The sequence below is a fragment of the Corvus moneduloides genome, chromosome 3, assembly GCF_009650955.1.
Source record: "Corvus moneduloides isolate bCorMon1 chromosome 3, bCorMon1.pri, whole genome shotgun sequence".
Lineage (NCBI taxonomy): Eukaryota > Metazoa > Chordata > Aves > Passeriformes > Corvidae > Corvus > Corvus moneduloides.
The window spans coordinates 66,696,136-66,708,605 of NC_045478.1; the positions used below are offsets into that span (position 1 = coordinate 66,696,136).

A 12,470-nucleotide genomic window follows, 5' to 3' on the forward strand; every position below is an offset into this window, starting at 1 on the left:
GAAGACTTGAGGCCAGTGTCTCACACCAGAAGAAATGAAGGCGTTTTTTTGTTTACTCACTTTCTAAGGAATACATATCCTTTATTTCATTACTGGGAAATAGAACTTGTACGTGTTCCCAAGCTAAAACTGACTGCACAGGCTATTTTTCTCACAGGTCAGATGTGAGGAAACAGAACCATTTCACTTCCTTCATAATCTCTATATAAAGAGAAGAGGAAAATGGGACCAGACCTATTGTTCTTACAGTTTCCTGCACCCTTTTCCACTATGCCTCATTCAAAAAAGCAATGGTTTGCCACTTGGAGTGCATCATCACGATTTAGTGTATTTGGATATCTAATAATATATATATGGCTTTTGCAGTACACAGACAATATCAGAAAAGCCCTTATTGGTAAAAAGGTTGTATGTGAAAGGTAGCTTCTGAGTTTGTGGGGTTTTTTTTCATCTAAAATAGTGTAGCTCCTCATTAAAAGTGTTCTCTTTCTTTCAAGTTAATAAGATCAAACTACACAAATAAATAATCTGCCCAAAAATCTCAATAAACTATTTTTGGGTTTCCTTTTCTCAACTGTTTTTCCTAAGTCTTCAGTTAATTGAGTGGCTAGAGTACTATGATCAAATATAAACAAGAGAAAGGTTTTAGAGTCATAGAATCATTTAGGTTGAAAAAGACATCTAAGATCATCAAGTCCATCATTACAAAATACATTGGTGCACTCTTGGCCACCCTAGTCCCAGGCTTTTTGCCAGGGCTGCAACAACTGTTACTGAAATGGACTGGGAAGTCGGACAAGAAATTTCTGTTCTCACTCATCAGTAAGCTGTAGATGGAGATGTGGAGAAGCAAGCATGAGCCCACTGTGTGCTCCTGGCAAGCCCTTCGTTGCTCTCCAGTGCTATTCCTTCCATCTCTACGACATGCTCTACAAAGGAATTGCAGGGATCATGCCCTGAGGCTTGCCCTCACTGTCTCTCAGCCATTTGTAAGGCACTTGTATAAAGAAGCACTACCCAGACATTTCCCACGAAGAAGCCTCCTAGTACATCACTCTATGGATCAGCAGAGGATGAGGAGGCTGAGATAGCCTGCTACCTTTTGGTTCCTGTTCAAACTAAGAGATCTAAGCTGCTACATTAGCCAGGTAGCAGCAGTGCTTAGATTCCTGCAAAAAATCAGCATTGCCTTTTATCACAACTGTTTTTTGATCTATTGGGGAGTACAGAAGAGATAAGGATTCAGGACACAGCCCTTCAGTCAGAGAGGTGACTGTACACTCTAATAGCTTCCTGATTAAATTATTTTCTTTTAGAGAGTTAACCTGATCTTAGCCTGAAAGAAAAGGCACATGGGAAGAGTGATGATGCAAAGTGCTGCTTTTTTTCACCTTTTGTTTCATATTCTAGTATAAGAGCAATATGTGCTTCATGCACTCGAGAGTATTCTCTCTCCTCCGTCAAAGACACAAATCCTGGTAAATTACTTTGGTGGAAAGCAGACACAAGTTGACAGTTCCATGAAAAAATACATGGATAGCAAAAGATGCACTCATCCCTCTGTATTTATGTACATAGATCCATTCCATCCTGCTGGTCTCTAACTCTAAAACTCATCTAATTTTATGATTAATTTAAAGAACTGTGAGATCCGGACTTCTTTTTTTCCCTAAAGGAACAGGGAGAAATAAAGTACTTGGCAATGATTCCACTTAAATTCAGAAAGTTGTAGCACTACGTAGGCTTAGCCCAAATTCTACCAAATATAGTCCTGCTAAAATGACTGGAACAGAACATGGTGTTTCAAAAATAAAGAAATTACATTTATTTAGAACACTTGAATGGGTGTTAATTAAGTGTATTTCCACTCTGCTCAAATCATGGGTTTAGTTCAAATAACTTTTATTGATTTTACATTACAGGACTGTCATTAGCATTTGCTAACTGAGTCAAGTTCTGATGGTAATAGCTCTTCTTCAGGAATTATTTATACACTGACAGGAAAACTACATCCTTCTCTGACATCTTGAGACTCTCAATGCAGACAGAAGAAGTTTCAGTTCTGTGTATATTTTATGTATCTTACTGTCAAATTCAAACAGTGGGGTCTGTGAATGGTTTCTGTGAATAGAAATGGCAGTACAATGAAAGTGCTAGTGTATTTTGAAATCAAGTTCTGCTCTCAAGTATACTAATGCAGGTGCAAAGTTAGGCTCCTCAATGTGATGGAATTATCCTAGCTTTTATAAGAATACATGTGAGCTGGGGACATGTAGGTGAGGTCAATGATCTAAAGTAGATGGGGATGGCTGTGGGGGTCAGGGCTGCAAAGCAGCTGCTAGAGGGGCAGCCACAGCCAGGGCCAGCCTTGTCCCAGGGGAGCTGCCTTCATCCCAGATTCTGCTGCAGGGCCTGGCCAGAGCTGCAGCTCCACTGCACTGCTGCCCTGTGTGTTCCTGGCTGTGGGCTGCTGGTCCAGACTGCCCGGTCCTGCCCACTGCCCGGGCTGGGGGTGGCAGCATGGGGCTTTTGCCAGCAAAGGTGACCACTGCGTGTCTTGTCATCATGCTCAGATCCCAGCTTCCCTTGCTAATTCCTCACAATTAATGTGGATAAAGAGATGCCAATTGGAAATAGATCTCCAAAATAAGTTAAGATATTCAGAAGGAAAAAAGAGAAAAACATAAGACAGGGGGCAGAAAAAATGACACAAAAATTAGAAAGTTTGAACATATAAGAGTCTGGAAAAATATATTAAAGCAAAGCTATATATAGAGAGGAAGACCTTTAATTATGAGACTCCTTCCTAGAGCCACCACAGATGGAACACACAGCATCTTAATATCCCTCCTATACCTGACTGAAACATCAGAGAAATGTCACAACAGTGTTGTTTTTAACAAATGAAGCATATTTGAAAGCACGTGAAGGTGTTTTTGCTCTAGAGGAATTTAAGAAAAAGAAATAAACTAGATTATTGCTATCTTTAAAAAATAGAAGACACAGGGAGGGTTTTTTAGTTTATTCATCTTAACGTACCAAGAACATCATTGTGGACAAAAAAGGAACAAATTAAAATCCTTGAGAAACTGGTATTAATGGAAAACAGCTAAAAGAACAGGCTGAGTCAAATTCTGACCAAGAGGGAGAATTACTCTGTGATATAACAAACCCATGAATCCAGAATAGAGAAGACACCAAAGCACAAGGAAAAGGCAAGTTGGAATACAAACTCCATGACTATCAATATTGTGGAGGATTGTATTACTGTCTGTGATGAAAAAATATGCAGAAAGGAAGGTTAAAGGGGGAAATTAAAAATCTTGCATAACAGATTATAACTGAAAACTCTAGGTAAAAAAATAGTAAGATGGAAACTAAAATATAAGTGAAGTGGAAAAGGACAGATACATTTATATATACAGCTAAAAGCAGGGAATATAAAACGAAGGAGGAGTTGAGTATGTGTGTAATATGGGAGAGATGTGAAATTTTGCTTTCAGCACTTCTTCCCACCTCATAACCAATTTCTGACAAATTCAGTAATGTGCCAGAAGTTTCCTGAAGTAGCTATTAACAGCCCTCCCAGATGGAGATTCAGTGGAATAATGATGAATAATCAGGAAGGAATAATGAGGAATAATCCTATCAGGAAGGGATAACATCCTATTTCATCATCAAATTACACTGCACTTCCACATTCAGGGAACAAGAGGAAAGAGTAAAAGGTACAAGAACAATGAGAACTGCTCAAGAATCCAGGGTGATGGAAGCTGAGTAAATAAAGGTAATGGAGGAGGTTAAGACTGTTTTCAGACTAGTTGGGACTTCAGTAGTGAAAATTCTAGGGCTTCAAAAGAAAGAAAGATATTGAAGGACTGCAAAGGTAACCCAAATAATTTTTAAAAATTAATTAGAATATAGCCTTATAATACTTCAAGGCAGCAGTTATCAATATATAAATAATTTTATGAATAAATATGTATGTTAGTGTCAAAAAGTACAAAGAAAAGTTAATCTTACTCCTCCTGACTGCAAAATTATAGAGAATATATTTATAAAAGAAGATGTAGACATTGTCATGAATAAGCTGTAAATAAATACGGCAGCAAGAGCAGATGGATTTGTAGTTAACTATTGTAAGGATCTAAAAGGAGTTTTAATTTATATAAGAGACTTACTTGATAGTATCATGCAAGCAAGAGACATTCTTTTCTTTTGGAAGAAACAAGGATAGTTTTAAAATTTAAAGACAGGTGATATTCAATCAGCTGCTCAGGCAGGTAAATATAAAAAGTCACTCTGCCTTCAATATATTCTGTAAAGGAATGTCTCTCTGGAAACTACCAAACACACGTAGCTCTGCTGTGGTGAGGGTAGGGGGACCCTCACCTTTTGAGATGCGCAGATGAAATCTCCTGTAGAAATCTGCCAAAATCATTAAGGAATCAAGGTTGCTCATTTCCAGTATCTTCCATTTGATTGCTTTAACTGAAACCCCTTTCCTTTAAAGGTTTTCATTTGACTGCTTGCTCTTTTCAATCAGTTGAAATATTTGGATGAAAGAGAAAAGGAGTCAATTTTTTAATATGGGCAACTTTTACAAGGACCATGATAGATATATACAATTAAATGTTTAAAGGAGAGACTGGGGAAAATTGGTGCAATAGTGAATGATATGGAAAGGATACTCTACATTCATTCTGCACTGAGGACGTTTAGAGACAATAGATGTCTTCGGCCAGGATCCCATACATATTTCAGTGGCAACACAACATGTTAGGGAGGCTGCTGAGAAAGAAGTCACTATTTTCCCATCTAGGATGTGCCTGCACACATGTGAGTAACCACATTTTGATGAGTAACCACATTGCTTTAGATCCACCATTTGCTTGACGAATGCTCCTTGCAAAGGTACTCTCCTTGTATAGAAGGAAAAGAACAAACCCCACGTTGTTATTGTCTGCTACCTGGCTCTGTGTGGAACGGTTTTTTTCATCCATGGGAAATCTCATAGCCTTAAATGTAGGATGCCCTTTTGATGGACAAACAATCCCAATAGGTCTGGTAGAACTGGTAGGTTCTTTGAAATATGGATGCCATTTCACAGATGGTAAAAACAGCACATGATAAAACTGATGCTTTTCAAAATTGCAAAAATGTAAGGTTGGAAAGAGGTTGTAAACTGTAACACAGAACATCCATGCAGAAATTTACAAAAATATGGGTATGATGTCTGTAAAGTGGCTATAATCCCACTGAAATGTTGCTTCTATACAAAGAAAATACACATTCTTTTAGAAAAGCAGAACAGGAACTTCTTTCATTTGTAACTGTTAACACTATTCTCAAAATCTTCTTCTGTCTGGAATAAAGTACCTTATGTCCAAAGGTATCTTCTTTTTTGAAAACAGGCAGTAACAACAAACCAGTTCTAAAGTCTGAGACAGCAGATATTTTTAAACATCTCCCATTCATTTATAGCCCTAATCTACTTGTCTTTACACTAAAGAATCAAGATAGAACAAATTCCCAGAACTCCTGATGAGCTGCAGGTAAAGGAGTATATTGACAGAGATTGTAAAACCTGCTCCACAGCATTATGTATGCAGAAGAATTTAGAAAGGCAATGACAAATAACCTCAGGGCCGTTTTTAAACTTGGAGAACCAGATGCAAAATGGAAACTGGACCTGAATACATACATTATAAGGCTGAATGTTATTTGAAGGTGTTTTAATTAAAAAAAAAAAAAACTCTGGGCATCTATCTTACTTTAGTGCAAATAAGGTAGTACATGAGACCCACTAACTGTAATAAGAACATCAAAGCACGTAGACTGTAGACATGGCACACCCCCATCACCTGATGAACACCAGACCCTACATCTGTTTATGAGTTATGCTTATTTTTAGAAATGAGTCTCAACATGTGTAATAACAAGTTTTCAGAAACCAATAGTAAGTTCACAGCTGATAAAAGATGCTGAAACCAGTTTTAAGTGGTATTGCCCTTAAATGAACAAAATTCTTTTTGTTTTTTAGTACCAATGAACATACATATTTCTGGTCACATACCGAATTGCAAAAGTATGCCTTTTCTAAGAATAATGCATTATTGATGTATAATTTAGGTCTGATTCTAAGAGTTATGTGCAGAAAATAACCTTGCATTTTAATCCCCTTGGGTCATTAGATGTAGCCTTCCTATGATGATGATGATTTTCTCTAACTCTTATCTTTTAAAAGGATGAATGCTTTGAAAACAATATATGTAATCTAACTGTTTCTTCACAGAAAATAAAATACAGTAAAATTAGGCATCACGTGGAGGATTTAACTCTCAGCTATTCAGAACTCTGAATTCTAAGAAGGTACATTAAAATGAGACAATAATAAGTACAATACCTAAAAATCCAAGACAAAAAGGTCCTCTTCTTGTTCCATTTAAAACATAAATCAAGGCACTTGAACCAAATGTTTCATGTACTGAACACTGAATCTACTGTATCAAAAGTGTATCACTAATGATACATTTTGGTGGGTATTTTGCCAAAAACCTTCTTTGCGTATATAATATAAGCTCTGGGAAATGCTGTGATACAAATCTTTCCAAACCAAAAGATGTAAAAGTCAAAGTTGTTTGGGTCAGTTGCACTGGCAAGTGCAATTACAGAGAAGTTACTAACTTCTTACTAACATGCATGAATACTATTTTCCTCAGCTCATACTGTAGCAAACAGCATATTCTCCAGATAAACAAAATGAATTGTCATTGAGAAGCCAATGGAAACATTTAATTTTTTTTATCTCAATAGATGCTAAGTCTGGCGTGATGGGCACCAGTAAAGTTCTGAACAGAAGATCCCTCCTCGGGCTAGAGGTTTGTGGGGGCTGATTGGGGCAGGGAAGGGAGATCCCAAGGTAAAACATAGAAACGTAGTACTGGGACTCTTTGAGGCAAAGATGCTTTGTCCATGTGTAGATCTTTGAAAGTAGAATTTAATTTGCTACAAGTCATGTAATTTTTATTATTTCTGCTCAGTCTTTGAACTGACATAAAACAAGCAGGTAAGTTTATAATACAGGAGTTGGACATGAAACCTGATGATCTGATTCCCAAACTATCTACCTGAACAGCTTCAGAGAGATGCTGTTTTCCACAGGGGAAAGCATTCAACCCTCCAGTAAGCAAAGACATCACATTTTCACATGACATATCATGGGTTTAGTGAAACATACAGTTATTGAACATACTTCAGAACTGTTTGGCATTTGGATATGTGGGAATAGTCCATACTAGGGAACTTCATCCTTGTATTAGTCTGTGTCATGTACAAACTGTTGCAGCCAAGTGATCCCCATTAATGTAAAAAGAGAGCTCTTGCTGCAAAGATGCCAATAAAAAATAGCAACTCAATATGTCCAGATTATTCAATTAAAATAATGAGATGTCCAGATTACTCTTAGACATAAACCTCAAAATTATTTTGACAATAAAAGTATTTTGGAGTCCCTAAACTAACTTATAACTACAGATACATACATATATTAATGTTTCAAACTCCAGTGCCTGAACTAGTGCACAATCACTGTAAGAAGCAAAGGCACATGGAACCAAATCACCTACTGATAAGTGATTTAAAAACCTCTTCTACAAATAGCTCTGTATAACTAGTAGAATTGCAATATGCGATTCAGCCATCAGAGGAGAGGTTACAATCATTTTACTTGCAGAGATACTGATGGGTCAATAGCTCCAAGGAAGTGACTTATGATGCTAACTTGGCCTTATCTAAGTCTATAAATTAATAATAATTAGTTATAATATTTTTTAAAGTTATCTCTTTACTATAGGCTATTTTGAGGAATTTTAACTGACAATGTGCTCAATCTGTGTGGTTTCATCATTAGTGTCATTTGGAGTTGCAAAAGCTTGATAATGGTACATTTCTGGGAAGAACCCTTTGTCTGTTGTTTTAACTATAAACTAACATATCTGTGATTTTCAGAAACTTTAGTTGGCAGTAAAAAGATATACTCTATATTTCAAGTAGCAAGGAAGATTAATGTCTGCTTTAAGTTCAAAATGTAACTATCTTAAGAGGCAGAAAGAAAGAGGTGCTTAAGGGAAGTAGAGCAGTCAGCAACAGCAATCTGGGAAGAGAAATGTTGGAACAGTTGTGAAGGAAAGTGAAGTGGAAAAAGAGAAGAAACATAAATTAAGAATGATAGAAGTGCATGAAGTAGTGGACTGCCAACTCAGCAGGATTTATATCAGACCAGGTAGTCAAAAGGGTCAGGCAGGAGACCATGGCATTTGTCAGACGCCCTCCAGAAGCCAAAGTAGCTTGGAGGCAACTTTGTTAATGCACTGCAGGAAAAGCATAGATCTACCAGGGGGACCTAATTGCAGCCTTCCAGTACCCGAAGGGAGCCTACAAGAAAGATGGAGAGACTGTTTACAAGGGCCTATAGTGACAGGACAAGGGGGAACTGGCTTCAAGCTGAAAGACAGTTTGGATTAGATATAAGGAAGAAATTCTTTACTGGGAGGGTGGCGAGGCACTGGAACAGATCGCCCAGATGTATGCCCCATCCATGGAAATGGTCAAGGCCAGGTTGGATGGGGCTTTGAGCAACCTGGTTTAGTGGAGAGTGTCTCGGTTCATAGCAGGAGGGGTGAAACTAGATGATCTTTAATGTTCCTTCCAACCTAAACCGTTCTATGATTCTACCCAAGGAAACACACAGAAGCTTGGAAAACACAGCTCTTACCTCGTCTTCCTTGCAAGGCTGATGTATGGAGCTATTATCCAGGCCACTTATTATGTGCTATGTGGTGTTGATGCATACAGTAGTGATCGTGGAAAGAGCAAGCATGTGGAAGTGAGCAACCACTTATAGGTGGGCCTATATGGCATAATAGGCCATCCTTCACCAGTTATCAACAGAACCTGCACTGGGGATGATATCAAGTGTCCCAAGCCCCACAGAAGTGATTATTCTCCTGTACTCAGCACTGGTGATGCCACACCTCGAGTCCTGTGCCCAATTCTGGGCCCCTCAATTCACGACAGACATTGAGATGCTGGAGCAAGTCCAGAGATGGGCAACAAAGCTGGTGAAGGGTCTGGAGTACTTATGAGGAGCAGCTGAGTGAGTGGGGGTGTTTAGCCTGGAAGAGGCTCAGGGGAGACCTTATCACTCTACAACTCCCTGAAATGAGGGTGTAGCCAGGTGGGGGTCGTCTCTTCTCCCAGGCAACCAGCAAGAGGACATTGTCTCAAGATGCACCAGTGAAGGTTCAGGATGGACACTAGGAGGAATTTCTTTACAGAAAGGGTGATTAGACATTGGAATGGGCTGCCCATAGAGGTGGTGGCATCACTCTCCCTGGAGGCAAGGAAAGACTGGACGTGGCACTGAAGGCCATGGTCTAGTTGACATGGTGGTGTTCAGTCAGAGGTTGACCTCAGAGGTCTTTTCCAACCTGCCTGTGACTCTGTGAAGGCAGCCGCTCGGCACTGCCTCAGCCTCTCACACGACCCACTAAGCCGGGACGGCCGTGACGGCAGGGCGGCTGAGCATCCCCTGATTTATTGGGCAGTTTGCCCGGGGGCCTGTGCAGTTCCGGCCGAGCCAGAGAGCGAGCAGCCCCGCACCGGGGTCCGAACGCCCGCGCCCCACCGGCCTGCGCGGGGCCGCCGCCCTCCCGCGCCGCCGCACCCACAGGGGGCGCTGCCGCGCACGGCGGGGCCGCGGGGCGGGGGCGGGGCGGGGGCGGGGCCGGAGCGCGCGGGTTCCCCCCCGCCCCCAGGGCGCCGCAGATGGCGCCGGCACCGCGGGGCGGGGCGGGGCGGGGGGCGCCGCTGGGCCTTCTCCCCGCTAGCCCCGCCTCTGGGCCCGGCGTTTCCGCCGCCGCCGGTGCGGAGGGGGCGGGCTACTCGCGGCGCCGGGCGCTCCCCGCGCCTCCCTTTCCGGGCGGCGGCGCGCGCAGGCGCGGGGGAGGCGCGCAGGCGCGCGGCCGCGTGGGCGGGCGGCGGGGGGAAGGTGCGAGCAGCCGCCCGCGCGCGGCCGCCGGCGGCGCGTGTGTCACGTGTGTGCCCCCCCGCCGCACCGCCGCCCCCCCCCCGGGCCCGCCGCCGGATGCGGATGATCCGCGGCGGTAAAAGATGGAGGGGGTGACGCTGAGCGAGGCGGAGCAGCGCTACTACTGCGACCTCTTCTCCTACTGCGACACCGAGAGCACCAAGAAGGTGGCGTCCAACGGGCGCGTCCTGGAGCTCTTCCGCGCCGCGCAGCTGCCCAACGACGTGGTCATGCAGGTACAGCCGCCGCCGCGGGGCCACCGGGGGTCGGCGGGCCCGGGCACCGCCCCTCCGTGCCGAGGTGGCCCTGTCCCGGCCCTTCCCCTCCGCCCGGCCCGCAGCCCTTGGGCGGGGGTCGTCCCGCCGGCGGGGACTCGGGGATCACAGAATCGGTAGGGTTGGAAGGGACCTCTGGAGATCATCTCGTACAGCCCTCTGCCGAGGAAGGGTCACCCAGAGCAGGTGACACAGGAACGCGTGCAGGTGGGGTTTGAATGTCTCCAGAGAGAGACTCCACGGCCTCCCTGGGCAGCCTCTTCCAGTGCTCTGCCGCCCTCAATGTAAGGAGGCTCTGCCTCGTGTTGAGGTGAGACTTACTCTGATTCCGTTTATGGCCATTGCTCCTCATCCTGTCGCTGGGCACCACTGAAAAAACTCTGGCACCATCCCCTCAGCCCCCACCTTTGAGATATTTATATGCGTTAATGAGATCCTGTCTCAATCTTCTCTAGACTAAATAGGCTCAGTTCTGTCAGTCTGTCCTGGTCAGAGAGCTCCGGACCCCTGACCATCTTTGTGTCCCTCCGCTGGACGCCTCTCTGTTAGCTCCTAGTCATTCGTGTACTGAGGAGCCCAGGACTGAACGCAGTGGAGCTCCCTACACAGAGGAGGGAGCTATTGTCTGGCCGGCCACCTGAGCCCCTCCGGCTGCAAGGGAGGGGCGGGGGGCACAGCGAGTTCTGCGCCGTGCATCCTGTGCCAGCCACCCTCCCCTTATGTACCTCCGACTGCAGGGCTGGGAAGGGGTTCGTGGTATCTCTGCTGGCGGCGTCCAGCAACTGGTAGGAAACTATTCCGTGCCGACAGAGGCCATCCGCAGCGTGAGAACCCCAGAATCTTTTGGGGAGGTGGGTGAGATTGTCCCCGCAGTCTGCCGATGAAGAGCAACACAGAAGGAAATCTAGGTTTGCGTCGTTGGGAGCTACTGACACTGGTCCACTTCGCCTAAGCCATGCAGTCTTTTTTGGACGTCACTTGCCGGCAGGAATTAACTTACCTGTAGTCATCCAAACGTTTCTAACAACGCAAAATGTGGTGTTAAGACTGACGCGGGCCCGTACTTGTAATATGTATGTGCACAGTTTTAGCACTTCCTTGGCCAGGTTACATCTAAAAGGTGTAGGAGTACTGCAGAACTACCTGTGTAGGAAAGGGAAAGTCTGCTTTGGTGTGTGTATGTGATTATTTGAGGAATGTATTCCCAGTGAACCGTTCTTATGAACAGCTATTTGTAATAATTTGCTGCTTCTGCAGTTCTCTCTGTCATTGTTCAGTGCTTTAAAGTTTACGTAGTCTTTTAAGCTGCTGTGGGTAAAGCTGTATTTAGAAAGCTGTGCCGCGTTTTATGCGGTTTCATCCTCAGCCTAGTGAGATAAGCAGCCCTGTTAACAAAGTATTAAACTTACTGTTGCTAGAAACACAAATTGCAGAGTACTGAAATTCAGTGGCAGGAGAATACTTACTGACTAGGGTTACTGTTGGTGTGTTTTGGGCCTCCCAACTTGGTTAGTTGAAATGAATTTAAGACACAATGAAGTGGAAGAGGGCTGAATAAGAAATGGTTCTTCCTGGTAGAACCAGTAATCTCTTATTTGATGACTTACTAGACTGGACTTAATGGTAAGAGAGTCTACACGCTCAGTATTATGAGTAAAGTTTCTCGAGGGCCACCCACTGCTGCTTTTTGTGTGTGGCCAACCAATTTCAGAAAAATCATCCCAGGGAAAGTGAATGTTCACATCTTTGCTGTATTTAAAAATTTCTTTTACATAAAACTTGTCTGGATCAGTGTATAGTAAGCTTGTGCTAGAGATTTTTTTAATGCAGGAATTTAGTGCAAGAACTTGAAAAGACCTGGAATTTTGAATACAAGTGTCCACAAATTATATCCTTATCTTTTGCAGAGGAGGTCAGATATTTTCCTGCAAAGTAGACTGCATCTGAAGAAGAGAGACTACTCGGGCGTCATTCCATGGGTCCTAAATAAATTAACTCAAGAAGCAGACCTGGCTTATCACTGTAGTGATCTCAAGGAGAACCTTGCAGTTAAAATGGCAAACAAGATATTAGATTGCCTGAGGAATGAGACTGTAAATAGTACA

At 43.2% G+C, this 12,470-nt stretch overlaps 1 protein-coding gene across 11 annotated transcripts in view; it reads left to right on the top strand.

Moving 5' to 3' along the window:
- Window positions 1-10,089: 10,089 nt before the first annotated feature.
- REPS1 (RALBP1 associated Eps domain containing 1) overlaps window positions 10,090-12,470 on the top strand; it is a 61,386-nt gene continuing 59,005 nt past the window's right edge. For 5 of the 11 annotated variants that reach the window (XM_032102013.1, XM_032102020.1, XM_032102021.1 and 2 more), the window contains exon 1: window positions 10,092-10,326. In XM_032102013.1, the coding sequence (XP_031957904.1) occupies window positions 10,174-10,326 (153 nt within the window). In that variant the 5' untranslated portion in view covers window positions 10,092-10,173. Of the gene's footprint in view, window positions 10,327-12,470 lie in introns of all 11 variants that reach the window. The other 6 variants (XM_032102015.1, XM_032102014.1, XM_032102019.1 and 3 more) reach the window with 3 other exon arrangements.